The sequence below is a fragment of the Heptranchias perlo genome, chromosome 8 (assembly GCF_035084215.1).
Source record: "Heptranchias perlo isolate sHepPer1 chromosome 8, sHepPer1.hap1, whole genome shotgun sequence".
Taxonomy (NCBI): Eukaryota; Metazoa; Chordata; class Chondrichthyes; order Hexanchiformes; family Hexanchidae; genus Heptranchias; species Heptranchias perlo.
Genome location: NC_090332.1, coordinates 28,824,165 through 28,850,757, shown reverse-complemented (window position 1 = coordinate 28,850,757; position 26,593 = coordinate 28,824,165). Strand labels below are relative to the sequence as shown.

Here is a 26,593-nt window from a genome sequence, read left to right as displayed (position 1 = left end):
TGTAAACATTTATAGTTTTTATACATTTAAACAGCTTTTATATTTTAGAAATTTCTAGACAGCCCACTCAAAAATCAGATTGGTAACTGGAAATCCTAATCTGCCCTCCAGAGAAGGTCCAAACATCAAGAAAATGTTTAGAGTGACATTTACGATCAGCAAAAGAGCTGTATAATTTCTAAAACTGAAATAGTTACCCCAATAGGTTATTTGGGGTGGGGAGGAAGAGAGAGTGCCAGCGTTAATTGAGGGGCAGATGAAAGAACAGCAACATGAACTGATGTGGGGGTGGGGGGTGGGGAAGAGGAAAAGCGAGCCACCAGAACGTAGATGATAATGGATGGGCCCCATGGGCATAGGGCAGGCAGGTGTCAGAAGCAATGCTGGTGTCCGACTGGCCTATGCAAATGAGACGCCCTATGCAAACACTAGTTGGGTCAATGCTGGAGGGAATTAAGGGGAGAGCAGTACTAGTATGAACTTGAAAGGATGGAGGAGATAAGTGTTTCTAGATTTGGGAATTGTGCCTTTGGATTGAACAATTGCAAATGTCACTCCATTATTTAAGGGAGGGAGAAATCAAGTAACTACAGACCTGTCAATTTAATGTAATTTGTGGGTAAGTTACTGGAATCAGCAGGTACTGGTAATGGTTCTACTGTTGCTATTTATCGTTCCTCTAGACCCATCTCTTGTTTCTTTACTTGTCCCATTACCACCCCCTTTTGTCATTTAATGAGTCCTGCCCTCCACCCTATCACAGATCTTCCCTTTTGTTCTTTCCTCCCCTCCTTTCCCTGGCTCTGTACTTCCTTATAAACTGTTAAATCTCTTACTTCTTCCAGTTCTGATGAAAGGTCATTGACCTGAAACGTCAACTCTGCTTCTCTGGCCACAAATGCTGTCTGACCTGCTGAATATTTCTAGCATTTTCTGTTTTTATTTACTGGAATCTATCATCAGGGACAGAGTGACTGAGCACTTCAACAAATATGAGCTGATCAGAGAGTCAGCATGGATTTGTTAAGCGTAACTCATATCTGATTAATCTGGTTGAATTTTTGAGGTCACAGGCATGGTAGATAGGGGAGTCTCTTATGGACATTGTCTATATGGACTTCCAGAAGACATAAGGTTCCACACAAGATTAGCAGCAAAAATAGAAGTACACAGAATTGGAGATAACCTTGTGACACAGTTGGAAGGTAGGAGACAGAGAGTAGGGATAGAGGGTTTGTTCTCTGATTGGCAGGATGTGACAAGTGATGTTCCCCAGGGATGTGTACTGGGGTCTCAAATTTTCACCACAATCTTAAAATTAGCCAAGCTATTCGGGAGTGCAATCAGGGAACACTTCTTCACACAATCATAAAATGGTTACAACACAGAAGGAGGCCATTCAGCCCATCGAGCCTATGCCGGCTCTTTGTAAGAGCAATCCAGTTAGTTCCATTCCCCTGCTCTTTCCCTGTAGTCCTGCAAATTTTTTCCCTTCGAGTATTTATCCAACAGGTAATAGAAATCTGGAACCCGCACCCAAAAGGCTATGAATACTGGATCAATTGAAATTTTCAAGACTGAGAGCGACAGATTTTTATTGGATAAAAAGGTATCAAGGGATATGGATCAAAGGCAGATAAATGGAGTTGAGGTACAGATCAGCCATGATCTAATAGAATGGCAGAAGAGGCATGAGGGGCTGAATGGACTCCTGTTGGAAAATAGTATGTTTATGAACTGGGTCCAGAGGAAGTTGTACCACCACTGACTGAGCTCTGAAGGACATAGCTCTCAGACTGGACCTGGTGATCCCCATCCCAAGCATCACCCTGTTGTTGAAGTCAATATTAAGGTCAAGTGACTGCAAAAGGGCCTAGTAGAAAGATGAGGTGCTGTTCCTCAAGCTTGTTTTAAGTGTCACTGGGAAATGTATAGAAGGCCAAGCAACACCAAGACAATTTCAGGGAGATTTTTTTGAAAGGTGGACTAGTTAACAGAAAACACTGTACTCACAAGCAGCCTCTCTTATCTGCAGATAGAGCCAGTTATTTTCAGTTAGGCAAAAATTGCAAAGGAAAATGTACCCTCAGTTTTTATTCCAGTTTCAGTAGATTGGTACTATGTATCCACTACTGGAGGACGGTGAATTAATTTTTGGACTTCTTAGAACACAGAAGTAGTTAATGAAGATGCAAGAAGAAATGTAAAAGGTGATAACAGCAGTTTTCTGTTAAATATTTGTTAGTGTTAATCACTGGCACAGGTTTATATGCAGCCATTATTAAACAAATGTATAATATGGGCCAAAATGACAACGCTGTCACATCTACTTACTTCGATGATACTTGCAGTGAAGATCCAAGACTGAACAGTCATATTGAGAATGTGTGACAATTATTATCCAGTATTGCAGCTTGGAAAGGGTACTGCATCCTTTAAAATCCAGCTTTTTGACCAGTTTGTTACATTCAACAGCTTTTATTAGAGTCCCATTAATATTTTGCAGTTTGTATTATTGCATGTCAGCTATACTAACGCATGCTTTCCAGGTCTCAGGATTTTTATTCAAGTGTTAATGAAACCCAAAATTATCATTTTTTGCCCCCCCTTTGCCTAAAAAGGATAAAAACATACCTATGCCGTTCTAAAATCATTCATTATGTTCAGTCAGGTCTACCATTCACCAAATTTTCAGTTTGTGAAGAAAAAATTCAAGCAATTTTGTTGGCCATTACAATATTGTAAGTGGAGTGTTTTTGTTTACAAAGAAGGGTGCTTGTATGTACTGTTCTCCATTTTGTGGCAGTGAATGCCCATAGCATGATAAATCATATCTCTTTAAAAATGCACATTGTAAAGTATCACCTGAAATTTATTCCATTAAGTGATGTAAAATACAATTTAAAGAAATTACATGTTCTTGCAAACTTTCATTCATTTTTCCATACTAGAAAATGTAACAACAACAAAGATCTGTATACAAATACTGAATTTGTAGAACATATTGGGAATCTAATTTTCCCCAGTGCAGAAAGGCACAAACATCAATGTGGATTTAGGTTGGCCATAAGGACAACATTCAACACAAGGCAACCTATGAAAATCAAGTGCAAAAATATCTTAGTGTAGAACCATTAAAAAATTAGTGTGCCGGATTTTGCAGCGAGCAGCGAATGAACGACTTGCACTTGCCCATAGACTTTCTATGAGCTTTTGCATGGCAACTTCCTCTAAATTAGAGAGCCAAAAAGAACAGCACCCTCTACAGGGCATCTGGGATCTACATGAACAGGGCAAGCAACAGTCTATCCCCTTAATCAATCAGATTGAAGCATGTTAATAAGCCACAGAGACTGATCCAGGAAATGTAAATTAGAATAGTCAAATCAGGTACAGAAAGTGAAATAAAAAGAGGGTAAGATTGAATTAAGAGACAGATAAAAGAGACAAAGTAAAAAAAATTAATTTTTTTTTAAATCTGAAGGATTGACACTCCACACTTGTTAAAGTTAACTTTAAGTGCCAGAGAGGTTGTTTGGCAGTAATTCAGATTTACCATTAGGACTTAAAAGGGTACTTACATCAGAATGGACAAGCCCTAATTTTTTCTAGCGAGATTAATCCGTATCTATGACATCACTACAGGAACGTCACACTGTTCCATTCATTTGAATGGGGAGCCAGACAGCGAGATGCTGACTTCACGGAGCTTACGGAGGAGCAGGGCATCTGGTACAGCAACATCTGGATTTCCGTGTCTAACTGCGCTTGTATGGTCGTCGGAAGTTGCTGTACGATTTGCGCAGAAATAACAGTGAGCACAGTTAGCCTCACCGTTATTTCCACAGCAAAATCCGGCCCAATATTCTATTCAACTAGGATAGCTTGCAAGAAGACAAATCAATTTGATACAAGCTGCAGGTTAAAAAACTTACAGCAATAATTTCTGGAATAAACATCAGCTTCAGATGGGGAAAGCTACTGGCTTTCTCCAAATTGTAAGTGAGATGGGAAACTCTACTGAACTCTGCACTACCACGGAACAGACAGATAGTAGCTCTGCAGATCAGTACTTGTATTGCAGAGTAAAAAGAGCTGTGCCCACATATTAATAATTTGAAGAAATGTATAAAACTAACCCCAAGAACATCCTGATATTTTGGTCACTCGTTGGGTTACTAAGCTTTTTAGGGAACTAGGGCCTTTTTAACAGAATCAGGAACACGGCTTGCATAATAGTCAAAATTCCTCAACGTTGCAAGGACTCCAGCTGAGTTCATGTGCTTCACATCTTTATGATACTGGAAGGGATTCCCACGAATGTCTGTCAGTTTACCTAAACATAAAAATAATTACAATAAAAAGCTAACCAAACAAGATAGCTCTTTTTAATCATCTTTGGGTATTTTATGCTGCATGTATCTGAATTGGTTTGCCTAGGCAGTACCGTGTTGATACTATCTGACTCCATTAAAATTTCTAACAGCCAGGGTATGCATGCTGGCCTACATACAGCTCTTCTGGCCATTAAATTAAATGTTTTGAAAGTGTAGATGAGGCACCCCTGCTTTTTGAAAACTTTCAAAATAACTCTGTTAATAAAGTCCCCAATGGACCCCTTCTGCAGGTTTAAATCAGAATTGACACCACACTGAACCCATGCTCCATGCAATGTCAAACTCAAAGTGGTGCAAGACTCCTCCAGGGACTCTCAATGCCTCCCTCCGGAGTCATGTCATGAGTGGACTCTGGAGTTATAATGTCGTCATTTAGGTCAATAAAGTAGTCGAACTCACTCTGCAACAGAAGGGCCACTATAACTGCACCTCAGTAACCAGATTCATTTCAGCTTTCTAAATATAAAAAAAGTGACCTAATCTGCACAAATTCAAAAGATCAAGACAGGACTATGAATGTTAAAGCAATTTTCTTCTAATTGCCCACTAGTTCAACTATTAATTCACCCTGCTTAATAAACCAACGTTTGTTGAGACCGTTGGCTCTGGAACTTGAAAAAATCTATTTCTGGTTTTACCAAAAAAAATTACACAAAAGATTCAACTGTACACCCAGAACATTAATCCAACTCTTCTTACACACATTATGATACAGGATGACTGACATTGGAGAACAAATGACAGATCAAATAAATTGGAAGCAAACTTTGAGTGACACTTTCCCAATTCAAAGTTAAAAATGCATCTTTCTTTTTTCAGATATTCATACAGAGTTCTCAAGTTTGTTCACTAAATTTGATAGATTTTCATAGAAGATCTGTGATCTTAAATGAGCAAAATTCACCTAATTTTATTAGTATGGAAGAATAATTCAATCACAAAAACAATTAAAGGCTCAAGATTGAGCAGTTTAAAAAAAAAGCAGGTTAAGAAGTGTAATTTGAGGCTGTAGAATGTTCTTATCATTTGGAGGTCATTACGCAACATAAAATCAGCTATTGTGCAACATAAAATTGCACCAGCAAAGCTCAAGAGACCCCAAACCAAACCGATGAGTAATACACATTAGTAGTTTGTGGAATGCACACCCGCTTATCCAAACCCACAAAATTTAGGTACAGGTTTGCAACAGGCAAAGGGCAAGATCTCCAAATATATTTTGGGGTATGGCTGAAGTTCAACCAAGCATCCAGTTTACACCACAGAATAATCTCACCATTGTTTGCCAGCAAGGGAACCACCTAATCATTAGGCACGGGTTTGTAGGGTTATCTGCAGCAGAATAGGACGAATCTAAACTCCCATTGATAGGTTACAGTAGCATAGTGGTTATGTTATTGGACTAGTAAACCGGAGTCAAATCCTGCCACGGCAGCTGGGGAATTTAATTTCAGTTAATTAATTAAAATCTGGAAAAAAAAGCTAGTATCAGTAATGGTGACCATGAAACTACCGGATTGTCATAAAAACCCATCTGGTTCACTAATGTTCTTCAGGGAAGGAAACCTGCCATCCTTACCCTGTCTGGCCTATAAGTAATTCCAGACCAAAAACAATGTGGTAGATTCTTAACTGCCCTCTGAAATGGCTGAGCAAGCCACTTTGTTATACAATCCCGCCACAGAAAGTCATAAGAATAAAACCAGATGGACCACCTAGCGACAGACCACTAAGCACCGGATACGACAAAGGCAAACCAAGCCCAGTCGACCTTGCAAATTCCTTCTCACTAACATTGGGGGACTTGTGCCAAAATTGAGTGCGCTGTCCCACAGACTAATCAAGCAACAGCCTGACATTGCCATTCTCACAGAATCATACCTTTCAGCCAACGTCCCAGACACCTCCATCACCATCCCTAGGTATGTGCTGTCCCACCGGCAGGACAGACCCACCAGAGGAGACGGTACAGTGCTACACAGTCAGGAGGGAGTGGCCCTGGGAGTCCTCAACATTGACTCTGGACCCCATGAAATCTCATGGCATCAGGTCAAACACGAGCAAGGAAACCTCCTGCTGATTACCACCTACCACCCTCCCTTGGCTGATGAATCAGTAGTCCTCCATGTTGTGCATTAGTTGGAGGAAGCATTGAGGCCAATCCGGCCAATTACCGCCCCATCAGTCTACTTTCAATCATCAGCAAAGTGATGCAAGGTGTCGTCGACAATGCTATCAGGCGGCACTTACTCACCAATAACCTGCTCACCGATGCTCAGTTTGGGTTCCGCCAGGACCACTCAGCTCCAGACCTCATTGCAGCTTTGGTCCAAACATGGACAAAAGAGCTGAATTCCAGAGGTGAGGTGAGAGTGACTGCCCTTGATATCAAGGCAGCATTTAACCGAGTGTGGCACCAAGGAGCCCTAGTAAAATTGAAGTCAATGGGAATCAGGAGGAAAACTCTCCAGTGGCTGGAGTCATACCTAGTACAAAGGAAAATGGTAGTGTTTGTTGAAGGCTAATCATCTCAGCCCCAGGACATTGCTGCAGGAGTTCCTCAGGGCAGTGTCCTAGGCCCAACCATCTTCAGCTGCTTCATCAATGACCTTCCCACAATCATAACATTACAAGTGAGGATGTTCGCTGATGATTGCACAATGTTCAGCTCCATTCTCAACCCCTCAGATAATGGAGTCCATGCCCACATGCAGCAAGACCTGGACAACATCCAGGCTTGGGCTCATAAGTGGCAAGTAATATTCGCGCCAGACAAGTGCCAGGCAATGACCACCTCCCCTTGACACTCAACAGCATTATCATCGCCGAATCCCCCATCATCAACATCCATTGACCAGAAACTTAACTGGACCAGCCACATAAATAATGTGGCTACAAGAGCAGGTCAGAGGCTGGGTATTCTGCGGCGAGTGACTCACCTCCCGACTCCCAAAAGCCTTTCCACCATCTACAAGGCACAAGTCAGGAGTGTGATGGAATACGCTCCACTTGCCTGGATGAGTGCAGCTCCAACAACACTCAAGAAGCTTGACATCATCCAGGACAAAGCAGCCCACTTGATTGGCACCCCATCCACCACCTTAAACATTCACTCCCTCCACCACCGGTGCACCGTGGCTGCAGTGTGTACCATATATAAGATGCACTGCAGCAACTCGCCAAGGCTTCTTCGACAGCACCTCGCATGGTAACACCATGGTAACACCACTACCTGCACGTTCCCCTCCAAGTCACACACCATCCTGACTTGGAAATATATGGTTGTTCCTTCATCGTCGCTGAGTCAAAATCCTGGAACTCCCTACCTAACAGCACTGTGGGAGAACCTTCACCACACGGACTGCAGCGGTTCAAGGCGGTGGCTCACCACCACCTTCTCGAGGGCAATTAGGGATGGGCAATAAATGCTGGCCTTGCCAGTGACACCCACATCCCACGTATGAATTTAAAAAAAGGCTGCCCTTATAGGTCCCATCAGTGTGCCAGTCTTGCTGGACAATCAACAATATTGTCCTGAAGTAGTGTGGACCTCAGTCAGTATAAAACTAGCATTTAATATCATCAAATGGGTCTCAGAGGTGAAGTTAGCTCCAAGATGATACCCTGCAATAAAGGCTTGGAGCTGAGTCAATCCTCTTTGATAGGCTTGGTAATCAAATGACTGAGCTGGGCAGGTCCACAATACAGATTAGATTTCCTTCCATCAGTAGTTTATATATTTTATTTCGAGGCTGATTCAGATGTAGCAATAAATAGAACTACCTACCTGAAATGGCATGAAGGATAGCCTCAGGAGCACAAGTGTCCCATTTCTTACAGCCTGGACTAGCAAATACATAAACCGAGGCCTTCCCCTCAATAAGTTGTAGGACCTGTGGGAAAAAAGACAATTATATAGTGGTTAACTTATAGTACTTTGGAAAGGACACAATAAAGAAACTAGACGGCATAGGAAATTTGATTATTATCCTTTTGAATTCTGAAAATGATTTAGATTCATCCCTGACTGATGACACTTCCATCCTCACCTTGGCGACTACAATGCTTAAAAATAAATGTCATGCAACAAACAAAAGGTGGAACCCAAACAGTGTCTCAATAGCTTGCATAGAGCAGGGGTTTAGGTTGGGGGGGGGGGCGGGGGGGGTGTCCAAATTTCTATCAGTACAAGTACAAGTACAAGTACAAGAGCAGCTTGCATTTATATAGCAACTTGAATATAAAAAAATGTCCCAAAGTGCTTCAGAGGCATATCAAAATAAGGATGCCAAGCCAAAGGAGGTGCTATTAGAAGGGCCAATGAAAGATGAGGGTTTTGAGGATCTTAAAAAGGAGAGGAAGGTGAAAATGCAGAGATATTGATAGAGGGAATTCCAGAGCATGTGGCCATAAAAGGAGTGAAGGAGGCATGTGCACGAGACTGGAGTCAGAGGAATGACGAGTTCAGGGAGGCGTTGGCAGTAGTTACAGAGATAGGGAGGGGTTGAGGCCATAGAGGGATTTAAACACAATGATGAAAATTTTAAGTTTGAAGGCCAAGGCGAGAACAATCATGATGGGCAAGTGGGACTTCATGCAGGATAAGCAACAACATTTTGGATGAGCTGAAGCTTACGGAAGGGAGGAGGTTAGGTGGCTGGCCGGGACAGCATAGGAATAGTCGAGTCTGGAGGTGACAACAGCATGGATGATGGTTTCAGCCGCAGAGGCTAGCAATATTACGGGAGTTGGAAGTCAGTAGTCTTTGTGATGATGAGGATATGGGGTCAGAAACTCAGCTCGGGATCGACTAGGACTGAGACTGGAAACAGCCTGGTTCAGCCCGAGAAAGTGGTCGGGGATCAGGGATGGAATCTATGTCAAGGGCCGAAGATTATGCCTTCAGTCTTTCCAAGGAGAATGCAGCTCATCCAAGACTGGATGCTGGACAAGCAGTCTGACAGCGCTGAAGGAGTGGAGGGATTGAGAGAGGTGGTGGAGAAGTAGAGATGGGTGTCATCAATATACATGTGGAAGGCGACCCCGTGACTGTGGATAATGTTGCCAAGGGCCAGCCGTAAAGGAAGAGCAGGAAGCAGAGGATGGATCTCCCAAAGTGACAGTGTGGGGACAGGAAGAAATGTTCTGGCTACGCTCGAACAGGCAAGAGTGGAAGCAAGTGAGTGCAGTTCTGTTGAGCAGGACAACACAAGAGAGGTGATTGAAGGAGGATGCTGTGGTTCACCATGTCAAAGTTTGCGGTGAGGTCGAAGAGGGATAATGCACCATTATTTTATGCATTACCATTTTGTCTACTTATATTAAGGGCATCAAAAGATGGAGGCGAGAGAGTGGGTGATAGGCCATGTGGAGAATGTCGAACAAGTTTCGTGTGTGCTTATTCAAGGGGGATTTAAGCCTGGGACAATGACAGTACAATGGTAAGACAGGAGTAGAGATGGGAATTGTGGGGGTGGAAAATCAGATTTAACATAAAATACTAAAAAAAGCTATTCACTTAACAGTAGCTGACAATTTCTGGTACCGCATGATCCTTAGTAGAGGAAGCAGTTATCAATAACAGAAATCCCATTAATAATTCTTTGATTGCATTTTTACATAGTATCATACAGGAGGAGGCCATCCTGCTCATCATGCCTGCTCTTTGAAAGAGCTATCCAATTAGTTCCATTCTTCTGGCCTTTCCCTATAGCCCTGCAAATTTTTCCCCTTTCAAGTATTTATCCAATTTCCTTTTGGAAGTTATTATTGAATCTGCTACCACCACCCTTTCAGGCAGTGCATTCCAGATCATAACAACTCGCCTCTGGTTCTTTTGCCAATTACCTTAAATTTGCATCCTCTGGTTACCGACCTTTCTGCCACTGGAAACAGTTACTCCTTATTTACTCTATCAAAACCCTTCATGATTTTGAACACCTCTATTAAATCTCCCATTAAGCGTCTCTGCTCTAAGGAGAGCAACCCTAGCTTCTCTAGTCTCTGCAAGTAACTGAAGTTCCGCATCCCTTGTACCATTCTAGTAAATCTCCTCTGCATCGTCGCTAAGGCCTTGACATCCTTTCTAAAGTGTGGTGCCCAGAAGAGGATTTTAGAAAGTTGAATACAAGGTTTAAAATAGCTTTAGAAACAGATAAAATTCAAAAACACATTCTCCTGGGTTATTTAAGTATTGTTTTGCTTCAGCATGTACCTTGTTACCTGCTCCTCCAACCCTTATTACTTCATCAGCATTCATCGCACTGATGCAGTCATTTACCAGCTTGTTGCTGTGGGAACGGGTTGTAGTGACTATGTGTTTCCCTTCCGGTGTTTCCTTCAACTGAATTCCAAAGACCCCAAGATTCAGAACCCCCCAAATGGTACGACCAAGTACAGCACCAGCCCCAGCCTGAAAGAAAATAAATTATATTTAAAAAAGTGAGAAGTGATATATGAAATCAGTACATTTTTCTGGCATGTAAATTTGCATTCTGAAATTAATCTTCACCCATTTCACATGCAACATAATAAAACTATTTGAAGATAAGTAACTCAAACAGCTATTATCTTTAAAGGATTTCTTCGCCAGAATGTTCTGAAAAGAAAGCTCAGGTGGACAGCAGTTTGTTTAAAAGAGTCCCATATAAGCTTTATTTGTTCAGTCTTGAACACACCAAAATGAGAGCCACTACTTTTGTGTTATACACAAGTATCATTTTTAAGGCTGCAACATTGTCAAAGGTTTAACACCTTTCTTTGGTGATGTTTTACCACTTCTTACTATCGCTATCTAGAAAACCTGGTCCTGGGCTTCTACCAATCGATGGAAGATACTTCAAAACAGCCGAAGGCCATTTGTCCTCTATTTCACTCCACTCAGCAGCACGACTGAGACTAGGAACATAGAATATTTTGTATTTTTAGTATGCTATTTTGAAAAGGAACCCAGGGAGTGGAACCGAAAGAATTGCATGCCAAGGTCAAACAAATTCAAAATGAAATCAAAATCAAAAGCAAAAGCAAAATACTGCTGATGCTGGAAATCTGTAATCAAAACAGGAAATGCTGGAAACACTCAGCAGGTCAGTAAGAAACTGTGCAGAGAGAAACAGAATTAACGTTTCAGATCAATGACCTTTCAAAATGAGTTGGATATCAAATTTCCTCAGCATTTTATGAAAAGTTATGTCTGAGTGAGAAGATTCTAGTGGATAGCAGGGGTAAAATCTGGTGGTATACAAATTAATGGACATTGGTGCCAAAAACATCATCCTGGTTGTAATAGGGAAGAAAAAAGTACTAACTGCATTCAATAGAATACAAATCACATAACTCAATATTTAAGATTAACAGTTTACTGGACAAGAGCTTCGAACAGTTGGATTAAAAAAAAATTTTTTTATAAATCATACCTGATAGTTGTAATATGGCTGGTTGATTACACCAGCTATTGCCTTACCACCATAAGCAATTCCAATAAGCACAGTCACATGATCCAAGAGACCTGTAGATGAAAATATTAGAATCATCTTAAGCATAAAATCAGACCCTAACATGGCTGCCTGATGGAAGATAGAAATGCCTGGTCATGTTAACCAAGAGTTCAAAGTCACCTTCACTGTGGCACAAAATATATATTATACACACATTTTTTTTAAAAAATATAAAAGTCCCCACTTTGGTAATATCTAGAAAAAAAAAATCCCAAAAAGTGGTTTAACAAATTTTATTTATAAAGAAAAGCATATTTGAACTATTTTGTTAGATGTACGAAAGGGAAATGTCCTGATGGAAAAGATATCCAATCACCTTCTCTGCTCTACCCTCTACCTGAAAAACACAAAATATTTAGTATTGTATATGAGAGGTACAAGCAACATTCTGGTGTTTTATGGCACCCAATGTCAAAAATTTCCCTCAGGTAAATTACAGTTTGGACAAAACACCAAGAGTGGATTAGAGCCTAATAACTTCTCTAAGTACTACATTTCTCTTTCTATTTGGTAAAGTCTTCACTCAAAAAATAAAAAATATGAATCTGCTGTGTCAAAATTGCTAACTGATACTAAAATAAGCACAAGCTTACCTTCTGTGTATTCCTTTGTACCATCAAGAGGATCGACCCAAACCACTATCTGGGAAAATTAATTAGATTACTCAATAAACATCATTCTTCTAGTTACAGCATTATACAACCTAAAAACATTGCTACCATTTCTATTTTTTTTTCATTTTTTTTTTATTCGTTCACTGGATGTGGGCGTCGCTGGCGAGGCCAGCATTTATTGCCCATCCCTAATTGCCCTCGAGGTGGTGGTGGTGAGCCGCCTTCTTGAACTGCTGCAGTCCGTGTGGTGACAGTTCTCCCACAGTGCTGTTAGGAAGGGAGTTCCAGGATTTTGACCCAGCGACAATGAAGGAACGGCGATATATTTCCAAGTCGGGATGGTGTGTGACTTGGAGGGGAACGTGCAGGTGGTGTTGTTCCCATGTGCCTGCTGCTCTTGTCCTTCTAGGTGGTAGAGGTCGCTGGTTTCGGAGGTGCTGTCGAAGAAGCCTTGGCGAGTTGCTGCAGTGCATCCTGTGGATGGTACACACTGCAGCCACAGTGCGCCGGTGGTGAAGGGAGTGAATGTTTAGGGTGGTGGATGGGGTGCCAATCAAGCGGGCTGCTTTATCTTGGATGGTATCGAGCTTCTTGAGTGTTGTTGGAGCTGCACTCATCCAGGCAAGTGGAGAATATTCCATCACACTCCTGACTTGTGCCTTGTAGATGGTGGAAAGGCTTTGTGGAGTCAGGAGGTGAGTCATTCGCTGCAGAATACCCAGCCTCTGACCTGCTCTTGTAGCCACAGTATTTATATGGCTGGTCCAGTTAAATTTCTGGTCAATGATGACCCCCAGGATGTTGATGGTGGGGGATTCGGCGATGGTAATGCCGTTGAATGTCAAGGGGAGGTGGTTAGACTCTCTCTTGTTGGAGATGGTCATTGCCTGGCACTTATCTGGCACGGATGTTACTTGCCACTTATGAGCCCAAGCCTGGATGTTGTCCAGGTCTTGCTGCATGCGGGCTCGGACTGCGTCATTATTTGAGGGGTTGCGAATGGAACTGAACACTGTGCAGTCATCAGCGAACATCCCCATTTCTGACCTTATGATGGAGGGAAGGTCATTGATGAAGCAGCTGAAGATGGTTGGGCCTACGACACTGCCCTGAGGAACTCCTGCAGCAATGTCCTGGGGCTGAGATGATTGGCCTCCAACAACCACTACCATCTTCCTTTGTGCTAGGTATGACTCCAGCCACTGGGGAGTTTTCCCCCTGATTCCCATTGACTTCAATTTTACTAGGGCTCCTTGGTGCCACACTCGGTCAAATGCTGCCTTGATGTCAAGGGCAGTCACTCTCACCTCACCTCTGGAATTCAGCTCTTTTGTCCATGTTTGGACCAAGGCCATAATGAGGTCTGGAGCAGAGTGGTCCTGGCGGAACCCAAACTGAGCATCGGTGAGCAGGTTATTGGTGAGTAAGTGCCGCTTGATAGCACTGTCGACGACACCTTCTATCACTTTGCTGATGATTGAGAGTAGATTGATGGGACGGTAATTGGCCGGATTGGATTTGTCCTGCTTTTTGTGGACAGGACATACCTGGGCAATTTTCCACATTGTCGGGTAGATGCCAGTGTGGTAGCTGTACTGGAACAGCTCTAGAATCTTTATCTCTAGAATGGCTCCGATTTTTAGTCCGAGGCAAGGCCAGAGCGAAAGCGTGCTCAATTCGAACTATACCACTTTCCACAAACGCATGGCATCCCGACTCCTATGATATCGCCTGATTCTCCCTTTCACCTTATGCACTATATACAGAAGCACATATCTTCGCTAGCCACTCATAACACTGTCCCACCCTTTGTGCAGAAGAGAGCCCAGAATTCCAGGAAGAGGGCCAGGACTGGTGGAGGAACCCCAGAATTTGTGGATGTGACCCCAGCGGAGGAGGAGGAGGCCCTTGAAATTATCAGGACCAGTGACACCCTCAGTATTGGTGATGGTGAGGTTGGCAGATCAGCAGAGCAGGGTGACTGATTTCAATTTACACCCACTCATCGCCCACAACCAACTGTGCCTTCAGCCTGCTTCAGTAAATCAAGCAGTATGGTTAAGTGCTTCATGTGCACATTTACATGTTCTCACTACCATTACTAAATCTTCACTCTTTCTTTTTTCCTCTAGGGATCTCACAAGAAGAGCACAAGCCCCCGCCCACAGACGACAACTCGCCAGAGGAACTTATCCCCCGAGAATGAGTCATCACACGATACATGTGTTGCAGGCATCAGAACAGAGGCTGGCACGTCAAGTGGGCATGTTAGTCAAATAGGTGGGCCAGAACCAGGTGAGTCTCACAGCACAAGTGAGCAGGAGCAGGTAGTGGTGATAGGGACAGCAGAAGAGAATACGCACCAGAGGGTGCCGTCCACTCCAAGCTCTGCTCAGCAAGGGTCAGTCATGAAAAAGAGAATACTTGAGGCACAAGAACAAATATGTGAGGTATTGGCAGTCCTACCAGACACTCTGTCCACAATGGCAGGGACAATGGAGGAGTCCACTTCCACTATCTGTGGAGTGCTTAACTCTGCAATCCACCCTGGAACACAGGGCCACCTCCAGGGACACTGCATCCAGGCCCTCACAGCAGGAGTCAGTGTAACTGGATGGCACCATTGGTCCATATGGATTAAACAAGTGAAAGAATCAGAGATTCTTATTCCAAAGCCAAATGTTATACAAACTTCATATTTAAGAAATATAAGTTCACACATTTTCCCTTCCTTTGAAGCTACTTGCCATAGATCTTTAATCTTCCTTCAATCAGAATTCCATTCAGATCCGAGGTGAAGTGCCAACACTACTCTACAGCCACCTGACAGAAGAACCTTTCAAGCTGGACAGGCGAATACCAGTTCCTGCAAATTCTTGACCCCTCTACCCTAAAAGAAAAATAATGCTGCCACTTTTCTTAATCTAGGTCCACCTACCACAACTGTGAAGCAAAACAAAACCCAAGCCGAGGCAAGAAACTAAGCAACAATAAGTCCAGTCAAACACAAACTTCTGGTCAGATTGCTCAACTGCTGCCAGACTATCTCCTATAAAAAAGGTTTTTTTTCTGCAGATGTAGCATTCAAGTGTTCCTGAACTAGTCACATCTCACCTCATCTTCCTTGATATGGTTGTACTGAGTTGGACAAGAGTGCTTCAACACTTCTTCAGATTGACCACTTTCAATTAAATCTTCATCTACTTCTTGGGAAGGCAAATCCTAAAAAAAAAATGCTGGAATTATGCAAAAACATCCCTTCAAAGACCTTGTGTCATTATACACTTGCAGGGTACACTAGAGCAGTGGTTATGTTACTGGACTCGTAATCCAGAGGCCTGGACTGGTCACTGGAACAGGCCAATACTATTTCCAATAATTACATACCTTTTTAACTTTGATCTTGCATGCAACAGATGTGCAAAAGGGAATTGTAATGAACTAGACACGTTTGCAAAAATCAATAATAGATTGAGGATATTTATGTAAGTTATCCATTAGGAAATGTTACTCAATTGAAAAGTAATTAGTATGCCCGCAATTCTTTGAGAAACAAAAATTCTTCCAAAACCTATCATAAAATGGGACAGGAAACTGTACAAAAAGAAAACCTATGGAACAGATAAGTTGAATTAAACATTTAACAATCTGGTAATGCCCTTACCTCCTCCCCAATTATAGTTAGTTTGGGGAATTTACGTGCCAGTGACGAACAGATGCTTAGCTGCACCAATCGATCTGCTTTTGTTTGTAGATCATTGGCTCCAGTCTATGTAAAGAAAATAAAACATTGACAAATGTCTGCTTTTTTTTTGTTCAGTATAAAGACTTGTTATTTAGAACAACAACTTGCATTTATATCGCACCTTAAATGTAGTGAAATGTCCCAAGTGTTAATTGTATGATTTATATCAATGAGGGTTAATTGTATTCAGGTGATGAGTATCAATTGGGGACTTTCTTGTATCCTTTTTATATGAGAGCTTATCGGGGGGGGGGGGGGGGGGGTGGTGTTGGTGTGTGTGAATAAAGGCTTGGAAACAACTGAAGACCAGGCTCTAGTATTCTATCCTTCACCACATGGCTATCTAATTTTAACACCAAGGTGCTTCAAATCAGCATTATCAGACAAAATTTGACACCGAGTCACAGAGATATTAGGGCAGGTGACCAAAAGCCTGGTCAAAAAGAGGTAGGTTTTGAGGAGCGATTTAAAAAGGAGAGAGATGCAGAGAGTGGAAAGGTTTAGGGAGGGAATTCCAGAGCTTAGGGCTAATGACGGAGTTAATAACTTCAAGCAAGTGTTAAATTTGGACCAGGTTTCACACAAGGAATTCTCTAATGGCAATGGAAGGCAACAGAGATAGGTATCATTGATTTTCTGTTGTTGGGGGAAGATCTATTGTGTGCTACAAATGTTGAAGCCAGGTGCTGCCACTGATCAGCAGCCAGACCCTGAGGTCTGTCTGACTGAGGTAAACCCGAGGGAATTGCAAACCAATCCAAATGTGTACACAAAATGGCACACAAACTTTTTTCCAGCTAAACTCCAACAAAGCTTGAATTGAACAAATTGCATCAAAATTCCCCTTTAGATGCCATGGGGCTGAAAAAGAACTTTACTAACTAGAAACTCACAAAAACTGATGACTTTTTCTTATTCTCTGATGTTTCAAGATTACAGATTGTGGCGGACCGGGGGGGGGGGGGGGCGCGCGCGCGAGGAGAGGGGGTGGATTGCACATCCAGCAGTACAAGGCTGCTACACATCAGAGCGGGGGGGAAACAGCTGACTGGTAGGGTGAACATTTTTTTCCATGGGTCCTGGTAGTTTTCCTGTGTGATTACAGTAATTCCTATTTGTATGTGGGAGGTTGCAAAATAGCAAAAATGTAATACTTTGTTCTCTGCCTCCATCAAACACTCCCAGGTGAAGTACAGAATAGCAGAATAAAGTAATGCACTCTCGAATATGTTCCCAAGAAAAGTAAATGTGAATATAAAGACAACTTAGGAAAACCTACTTGAATGTGCCTGAAACCCAAACATTATTTCCTGCTGCACCAGCATAGCATTCCCATTCGCCTATTTATTGTCTCTCTAGGATTGCCATTTTGTGTGAAATGTAGATCATTTGTGATGTTGCCACCAATAAGGAACCACACTGAGACTGGCCAAAGTGATTTCACATAGAATCCTTCTTAAAAGCAGACAGAGCATACATAAAACTACACACAAACAGTGCAGTGAAGAATTAGAGAACTATCATTTATGGTCAGCGCATGGCATGAACACAGATGGAATTGCTCTGCATACCCAACAAATTAAACAATTTGCAGACACCCTTGAATTGTACGTGCTATACAAATGGAACAGCAATCGTATTTGTGGAACACATTTCACAAACAAGCTTGGCTTAGGTGGATCAGATGCATGAGTCATCTAATGCAGTGTGTAACTAACTCTATCCAAAAGAAAACTTACATGCAGTATGTTCCATTGCAGAGCAGAAAACCGTTCGCTACACAAGTTCACAATCTATGCCACGTTACAGGGAAGGCATAGTGTGTGTTAATAAAAGTAATTAACCTGGACTGAAAAAACCAAATCAAATTGGCCATGCTCACATACATCCTAGCGACCAGTTACAAAGCAGCAGAGAAGCACAAAAGCATAGGGTTGGGAGAAGTAACTCTCCCAAATTTCACCAGATTCCACATCTTCGAAAATCCTGTTATTCAGCATGAACATTTCTAACAATAAACTGTCAGGTGCCATTATTATTTTTTTTTAAAAAGCAGCATTATTTATATGAAGAGCTCACAAAGGATCTTAGGGTTCAAGTGACAAACAAAAGTTCATAAAGTCAACCGAAGCCTTTATTGTTTTATGGGCTTACAATCTACCGCCAGTCACCATAGAATCATATAGTACAAGAGGCCATTCAGCCCATGCCAGTATTTTGAAAGAGCTATCCAATTAGTCCCACTCCCCTGCTCTTTCCCCGTAGCACTGCATATTTTTCCTTTTCAAGCACATATTCAATTCCCTTTTGAAAGTTACTATTAAATATGCTTCCACCACCATTCCAGATCATAACAACTCACTTTAAAAAATTCTCTTCATCTGCCCGCTGGTTCTTTTGCCAATTATCTTAAATCTGTGTCCTGGTTACCGACCCTCTGTCAGTGGAAACAATTTCTCCTTATTTACTCGATCAAAACCTTTAGAATTCACTGGTTAAGTCTGAACTAGAGTATTGTGTCCAATTATGGGCACCACATTATCGGAAGGATATCAAGGTTTTGGAGAGGGTGCAGAGGAGATTTACCAGAATGATATCAGGGATGAGGGAGTTCAGTTATGTGGAGAGACTGGAATTGTTCTCTTTACAGCAGAGAAGATTTAATAGAGATGTTCAAAATTATGGGGGGTTTTGATTGAGTGTGTAGCACCACAGGATATAAAATAATGTAGGGCTCGGACTTCCTGTCCACAAACCTAGCTACTTGTTGTCATTATTTTTGTTCACACTTTTCTGTCAATATTTACCAATTTAAATTGCTATGTCAACATTTCCTATTCAATTTTGTTATGTGAACTATCATGATGTAGTTGCAAGCTCTGGCCACAGTGTGACACCATGGACCAAGTATCTCAAGTACAACTTTATATTCATCAAATGACTGTGGGCAATCTTCTAATGTATACATACTCTACCAGCAGAAAGCTGCCTACAATGGAAAACCTCTCTCATGGAAGTAATTATGCACTTCAGACATAAAAGCAATATGTAGAACCTTGCCCAATTAGTTGTTCTGCAAATCGTGTGGCATTTTAGGATGCATTTTCACACAACAATAGAACTTTATTCCACATGAGGGACTGTGAGTACCAGATATTTATTTGTCTTTTGTAGCAATATACAAGATCTCTAAAATACCATCTTCATTCCTATAGCTGGGAAACCATTTTCCAAAGTGACAGAGTGTGACATCTTTCAAACAGCCTTGGCTACTACATTCATACAGTATGATCAAATAAAAACTAAATATCAGCTCAATTGTGCCAAAAGAAAATAAAGTACAATTTTATACAATTTACAATCCAAATGAATAATGGAGATTACGCAATGGCCCAGAAATCGCTTGAAGCAATGAACCAACAGTGCTCGCCACTCCATAGATTTACACTAAGCAGTAACTTACCAGGATCTTTACTGGGTGCACTTCCTCTAATAGGAAGCGGAGAAGAGCCCAGAGTGAGATCCAGCAAAGCTGGGACTCATGGGAGAAGCAAGAGGATAACTCTCTCCCCTTAACCAATCAGAATGCAGCATTTTGGACAAGCTGCAACATTAAATCCAGGAAGTGAAAGGTACAACATTAAAACCATTTGTAGAAACAGTTATAGACAGTGAAAAGAGGGTAAGAAATAATCGAATTAAATAAAAAAGATAGAAGGAAAAAGTTTTTAAAAAATGTTTAATTTTTAAAAAAAATTTAATGACCAAAAATTATTAAAATAAGGAGTAATGAGACTCCACATTTTTAAAAGTTAATTTTTAGTTGTTTGGCAGTCATTAAGACTTATCACACTGTTAAAACTTAGTTTAGACCTGGTATTTTTAAGCATACCTGTTCTGTGGTGATATCAGTTACTTTCCTGCTGGGCAGATGAGCAAGTTGGCGCTTGTCCCTTGTTTCCACTGATTCCAACTGGCACTATCCCTTAAATTCGAAGTGGTCATATTGCCAGTGAACCAGGAAGAGCAAGTTCCGGATTTCTGCTTTTCACTGCGCATGTGCGAACACCAGAACTTGTTCCTCAATTTCACCACTAACAGCGGTGAACACTGTTGAGCTCAACGTTCTTTTTTAAGCAATTTATAAGCCAATTTTGCAATTCTACACCTTGCTGCTGAATACCTATTATGCAGCTGTTTTTAAATACTTATGAATTTCAGAGATTATGCAATAAATTATGAAGCATGATGTGGCATCGGATGAAAAATTGCAAAATTCTGGGGGTACATTTACATTACAATTGTAGTGTTGGTGTGCAGTGGTTACACAATAGATGACTCCACAAGATACAGAATTGCAAAACATCTTTAAAATAATTTTACATAACAAATAGTTATGGCAGTAGTTTTGCAGTTCTTCACTTGATTCGACATCATCCTGCAGAATGTTGAAGTTCACAATTCTCTATCATCTGTTAGTTTCAACTTGGACACATTTTTAAAAAATAAAAATGCACTCATATTATATTATACAATTTCTAAGCAGTCTATGAGATCAACATGATTGCTCCCCAAACAAGCTGCAGGGTAAAGACACTGCCCAGTGTAGTTTCTAGTCTGTATACAGCAGTAAGCCACACAAACCATAAGGTTTGATTCCTTTGTTTGCATTGAGTTAACTGATCTCAATGAGGGCAGCAGCTCAGGAGCTAAAACTGGACTCAGCACTCACTGTTGGAAAGTGAGAGTCTGTGGACATCAGGTAGGAAGACTGGGTTTATCTATGATATCCATCATGATTGAGTGGTGGCTGGTTAGTCACAGTCCAGTCTCACATGTAGAATGGCCACTAGGCAGAAATACCTGAGGACTATCAGTCCCTATGGAACTGTATCTTAGTAGGAATCAATGCCTTCAGGAAAACAAAACACAATTCAAAAATAACTTCACTACCCCAGACCAAGACAATCATATACTCCCCAACATCAAATTCTTCAAAATCTTTTCCCTATCTCTAGTCCACTACCAATGGCTGGTGAGCACGCCTACAACTGCCCCTCATGAAATTGTACACAACACATCTCAAAGGATACTGTCAAATGTCTGGTGATACAACTAAAACTTATCAGGCAGTAACACACAAGGTGACTACAGTAGCATACACTAATAGTATTGCCACTACCTTGAATTGCTCCCCAGGATTGTACACAACCCTTGGCACTTAAGCTACTACTGTAATCTACCAATAGCATGGGAGTGTTGCACTCCAAATTTCAGTAAAATTTGCAACTTGGTAAAAGGACACGAGGGTGATTTTATATCCTGTGAAGTTATTTTTTAAAAACATGGTGCATCAAATCAAGATGGAATACAGTTGTGATGATTAACTATTAGTTAGCAATAGCTGTTTTGCCACTCGCCTGTCAAGAGGTTGAGTGTTTATACAGATAAAATTTGGTGAAAAATACACCGCTGAAAGGCTATACATTGAATATTGTTGCCCTATTTAAATGGTATTTAAGTGTTTTTTCTAAATGTGTGGAGTATAAATCGGGTATCAAGACATAAACTACACTCCGGATTCAGGCCGTAGACACATTTACCGCCTGGAATCAACGCTAAATAAATGTGAATGCAACACAGAACTTATGGAAGTGACTGTACAGAAAGCCACATTAAAAAATAAGGAAAACGCAACAGATCAATTGGTAGCTTGAGATATAAATGTACATCTCAACTTATTCCCATTTTAAATAGAAGCTGTTGCTTAAATCTATTCTGTATCGATCAAGGACGGTAAACAGCTGCTGATGATGATTAGACACTCTTCTCCTCCGAGGTTTTAAAACAATTCCACAACGACAGAGCTTGCTTATTTTCTCCCCAGTTCCGCCTCCGCAGACCGGGACAAATCCAGGAACCCACCTTCTTCACCACACCGAGGTCCCCTCCGCTCATCACTTCACGAACTATGGTTTGCGCCTTCTCAGCAATGGAGAAGGACGAGGCAACGAGCCGCATCAGAAAAGCCGGGCTCGCAGACATGATCAGCAAAGAACAAGGAGAATATCAACCAACAATAAAAGACAGTTGACCGTTGCCAATATAAACCGCCCCCAGCCTGCGCTTTGCACTTTGCAACAAGATATGCGCGCGTGCGTAAGCAGGGCACGCATTTTGATTGACAGGTCAATTATTGCAAGCAATAGGCTCGCTGCAAAATGTGTGTCAGTGCAGGGACCTCCTGGGTTCATGACCCTCGGCTGCTCGGAATTTGGAAAACGTAGCCAAAGTGATGCAAACTTTACAATTTTTTTTTGTATTAAAATTGGCTCCACGGAAACAACGTGGCTTCTTGCTTTTGCCGATAATTTGACATCCTGAGACTTATTCGTGTATTGTGTATGGTGATTTGCTGCCACACCAAAACTTGCTTTCCAAAAGGCCCCAGAAAATTCCGGTTTCTGAGCAGGTGTTTGCAATGAAAAAAAACACTTAACTGTAACTGTAACAAAAACAGAAAATGCTGGAAATACTCAGCAAGTCAGGCAGCATCGGTGCAGAAAGAAACAGAGTTATTAACAGTTGTAAACTCTTTCTGCACCGATGCTGGCTGAGTATTTCCAGCATTTTCTGCTTTTATTTCAGATTTCCAGCATCCACAGTATTTTGCTTTTGACTTAACTGTAACACTTCATTTGCCCTGTCAATAATCAATAACCTAATTTTGACATAGTGGCACAAGCCAAGACAGAAATTGTTCCTCCCATATAATTATAAAATATTACAGCACAGAAGGAAGCCATCATGCCTGCACCTACTCCTGGAAAATCTATTTCACTTAGTCCCATTCGAGCACTCTTTCCATTTTCTTTCTACATTTTTATTTTTCAAATATTTATCCACTTCCTTTTTTAAGATGTATTATTATGGATTCTGCTTTGACCACTGTTTTTGGTGGGACATTATATATCATAACAACTCTAAAAAAAATCTCCTAACCTCTTTGTTCTTTTGATGATGATCTTAAATTTATGCCCTCTAGTTATTGACTCACCAACCAGCACGACCATTGCTTGTGACAGTTGGGAAAGTTGCAATCAACATTTCCTGTTTTCCAGAATCGCCATCTTGTGTTGGCTAATTTGTACTTACTGCAAGATAATTCATGTCTGTTGCTGAAGGTTGCTTTACAATTGGTCATTGGGAGACCGCCAAAATGTTTTGGCTGGGTTTTTTTCCCAATAATTGGATTAGTTGCTGTTCAAATCCACCAGCAGTAGAAGTGGCAAACTGAATCAGTTTGAAATAAAAGTGCTGCTCGATAACTTCACAAATTCATAACATTGCTGTCTTGCTTGCCATCAAAGAGACTGTAATCATAATAAATACTACCAAGAACTTTTTGGATAACATGATTTATGGATTTAAAATGTTATTTGACCGATATCTTTTTAATAAGTCAGAATATTATGCATTATTCTGTACTTAAGCAGTAAGCTAATAATTCATGATATGTGCTAAGAATGAGACCTATGTTGCTTTTTATATTTAAGAAAATCTGGATTATTAGAGATTAATAAGAAATGAAGAACTAAGTGCCATATTTTGAAAATTAATTGGATCAAGATTTTACAATTGAGTAGCCATTGTCAAGGCTCATTTCAAATTGATTTTGAAAGAATGTATGGCTTTCCTAAACATGCCTCATTTTAAAACAGCATAATACCAGATTCCTTTTTAGGAGCAAAAGTGATATGGGCCTGGAAATATAAACATTTGTCATTTGGGAACAACATTACAGGGCGGCTTAATTATGTAGTAATTGAATAATACATATAATATTGTTTTCAAAACATACATATACACTCACAAAATACTATTTAAAAAAATACATAATTTAGGGCTTCTTCACACGCTGCCAATACCAACTATTTCTCACATAAAGACAAAGAGAATAAAAAATTAAGGGCTGGAGCATAATAAATTGCAAGGTAAATGTAACAAGATCTGTAGATTTTATCATAAGGCCGATTTTCAAAGCATACAAGTTTATAATTAACTATTTGCTATATAAAAATAATTTTAGTGATAAATACGGAATACAGATAATTGCAACGGAGCACAGAGTGAACAGCTGAGAGTTTGGTGAGTGTGTGAGTTAGGTGAAGTGGGGGAAGGAGGTGCTGCTTTGCCTTGCTTTTCCTAACTTTTTCCACAGAGCGGTGGCGGACCTGAGTGGCAGAAGACTGAGAGTGGGGAATAAAAGCAGCAGCAGACCTGCAACAAGAGAAAACTACTGTGTGACGTCACAGGTGAGGCAGGAGAGTCCGAGAGGTGAGCACAGTATAAAAGGAGAGACCGAGAGCGGGAGGAGAGTCAGAAGTGAACGCAGGGTAAATCTAAGGCAACATGGCAGCACAGCTCGCACCGGTGATATGCTCCTCCTGCACTATGTGGGAAGTCATGGACACTACCAGTGTCCCTGGCGACCATGTGTGCAGGAAATGTGTCCAGCTGCAGCTACTAGCTAACCTCATTTCGGAGCTGGAGCTGCGGGTGGATTCGCTGTGGAGCATCTGTGATGCAGATACTATCGTGGATAGCACGTTCAGTGAGGTGGTCACGCCGCAGGTAAAGATTACGCAGGCAGAAAGGAAATGGGTGACCGCCAGACAGAGTAAAAGGACTAGGCAGGTACAGCAGGAGTCCCCTGGGGCCATCTCCCTCTCAAACAGATATACCGCTTTGGATGCTGTTGGGGGAGATGGCTTGTCAGGGGAAAGCAGCAAGAGCCAAGTTTGTGGCACCACAGGTGGCTCAGCTGCACAGGAGGGGTGGAAGAAGAGTGGCAGGGCTATAGTGATAGGGGATTCAATTGTAAGGGGAACAGATAGGCGTTTCTGTGGCCGCAAACGTGACTCCAGGATGGTATGTTGCCTCCCTGGTGCTAGGGTCAAGGATGTTGCGGAGCAGCTGCAGGACATTCTGGAGGGGGAGGGTGAACAGCCAGTAGTCGTGGTCCATATCGGTACCAACGACATAGGTAAAAAAAGGGATGAGGTCCTGCAAGGTGAATTTAAGGAGTTAGGACATAAATTAAAAAGCAGGAATTCAAAGGTAGTGATCTCAGGATTACTACCAGTGCCATGTGCTAGTGAGTATAGGAACAGGAAAATAGACCGGATGAATGCGTGGCTGCAGGGATGGTATAGGAGGGAGGGATTTAGATTCCTGGGACATTGGGACCGGTTGTGGGGAAGGTGGGACCTGTACAAGCATGCATTTGTATATAGAACAAAGTCCTCGCGGGGATGTTTGCTAGTGCTGTTGGGGAAGGTTTAAACTAGTATGGCAGGGGGATGGGAACCTGAGAGGGGAGTCAGAAGGGAGTAAAGTTGAGAGCAGCAAGAGAGAGGAAGACCCAGGGGAAATTTACAATAAAAATAGTACAAACAGTTGTTCAAGAACAAGTGAAAGGGAAAAGCGTGGAGCAGCAGAAAGAAAGTGTACTTTAGACACGACAGATAAAGTGAAAACTAGAAGGTGTAAGGCGATTAACCCAGCATCAAAGCTGAAGGTCAGGCTAGGGTGTGTGGCCCAACTAAGAGTTCTATATACAAATGCATGGAGTATAAGGAACAAATTAAATGAACTACAGGTTCAAATTCAAATTGGAGGGTATGACATGATAGCTATCACTGAGACATGGCTGCAGGATGGTCAGGATTGGGAACTAAATATACCGGGTTATAAGGTCTACAGGAGAGACAGGGAAAATTGAAGAGGGGGAGGAGTAGCCTTAATGATTAGAGATGAAATCACTTCAATGATAAAGGAGGATATAACGAGAGGTAAGCAGCCAACAGAGACCTTATGGATTGAATTGAGAAATAGGAAAGGATCTAAGACTATAGTGGGAATTGTATATAGGACCCCTTCCAGCAGCTCTGAAGTGCTAGATTGTATAAATGCAGAGATTAGACAAGCATGTAAGAAAGGCATAGTGGTCTTAATGGGGGACTTTAGCCTTCACATAGATTGGAAAAAGCAGACTAGCAACTGTCAGAAAGGTAGTGAATTTCTTGAGTGTGTTCGGGATAGTTTTCTACAGCAGTATATCCTGGAGGCAACAAGGGGGCAAGCCATACTAGATTTAGAAATGAGTAATGAACCAAATTTAGTTAACGGCTTAACTGTACGCAAACATCTATCCAATAGCAATCATAATATGATCGAGTTTAATGTAGTGTTTGAAAGGGAAAAAAGTGAGTCAGCTGCTAAGATTCTAGACTTGGGTAAGGCCGACTTCAAAGGGATGAGACAGAGACTGTCCACAGT

The 26,593-nt window shown here is 41.5% G+C and overlaps 1 protein-coding gene across 1 annotated transcript; it reads right to left on the bottom strand.

Moving 5' to 3' along the window:
* Window positions 1–2,851: 2,851 nt before the first annotated feature.
* bpnt1 (bisphosphate nucleotidase 1) lies at window positions 2,852–22,408 on the bottom strand. Its single transcript, XM_067988879.1, has 8 exons — window positions 22,178–22,408; window positions 16,172–16,276; window positions 15,622–15,729; window positions 12,487–12,535; window positions 11,813–11,904; window positions 10,612–10,809; window positions 8,185–8,290; window positions 2,852–4,336 (listed from the first exon to the last, which is right to left on the bottom strand). Exons 1-8 carry the CDS (start codon window positions 22,295–22,297, stop codon window positions 4,188–4,190), a joined length of 927 nt encoding a protein of 308 aa, XP_067844980.1. The 5' UTR covers window positions 22,298–22,408; the 3' UTR covers window positions 2,852–4,187.
* Between the last annotated feature and the right edge of the window lie 4,185 nt (window positions 22,409–26,593).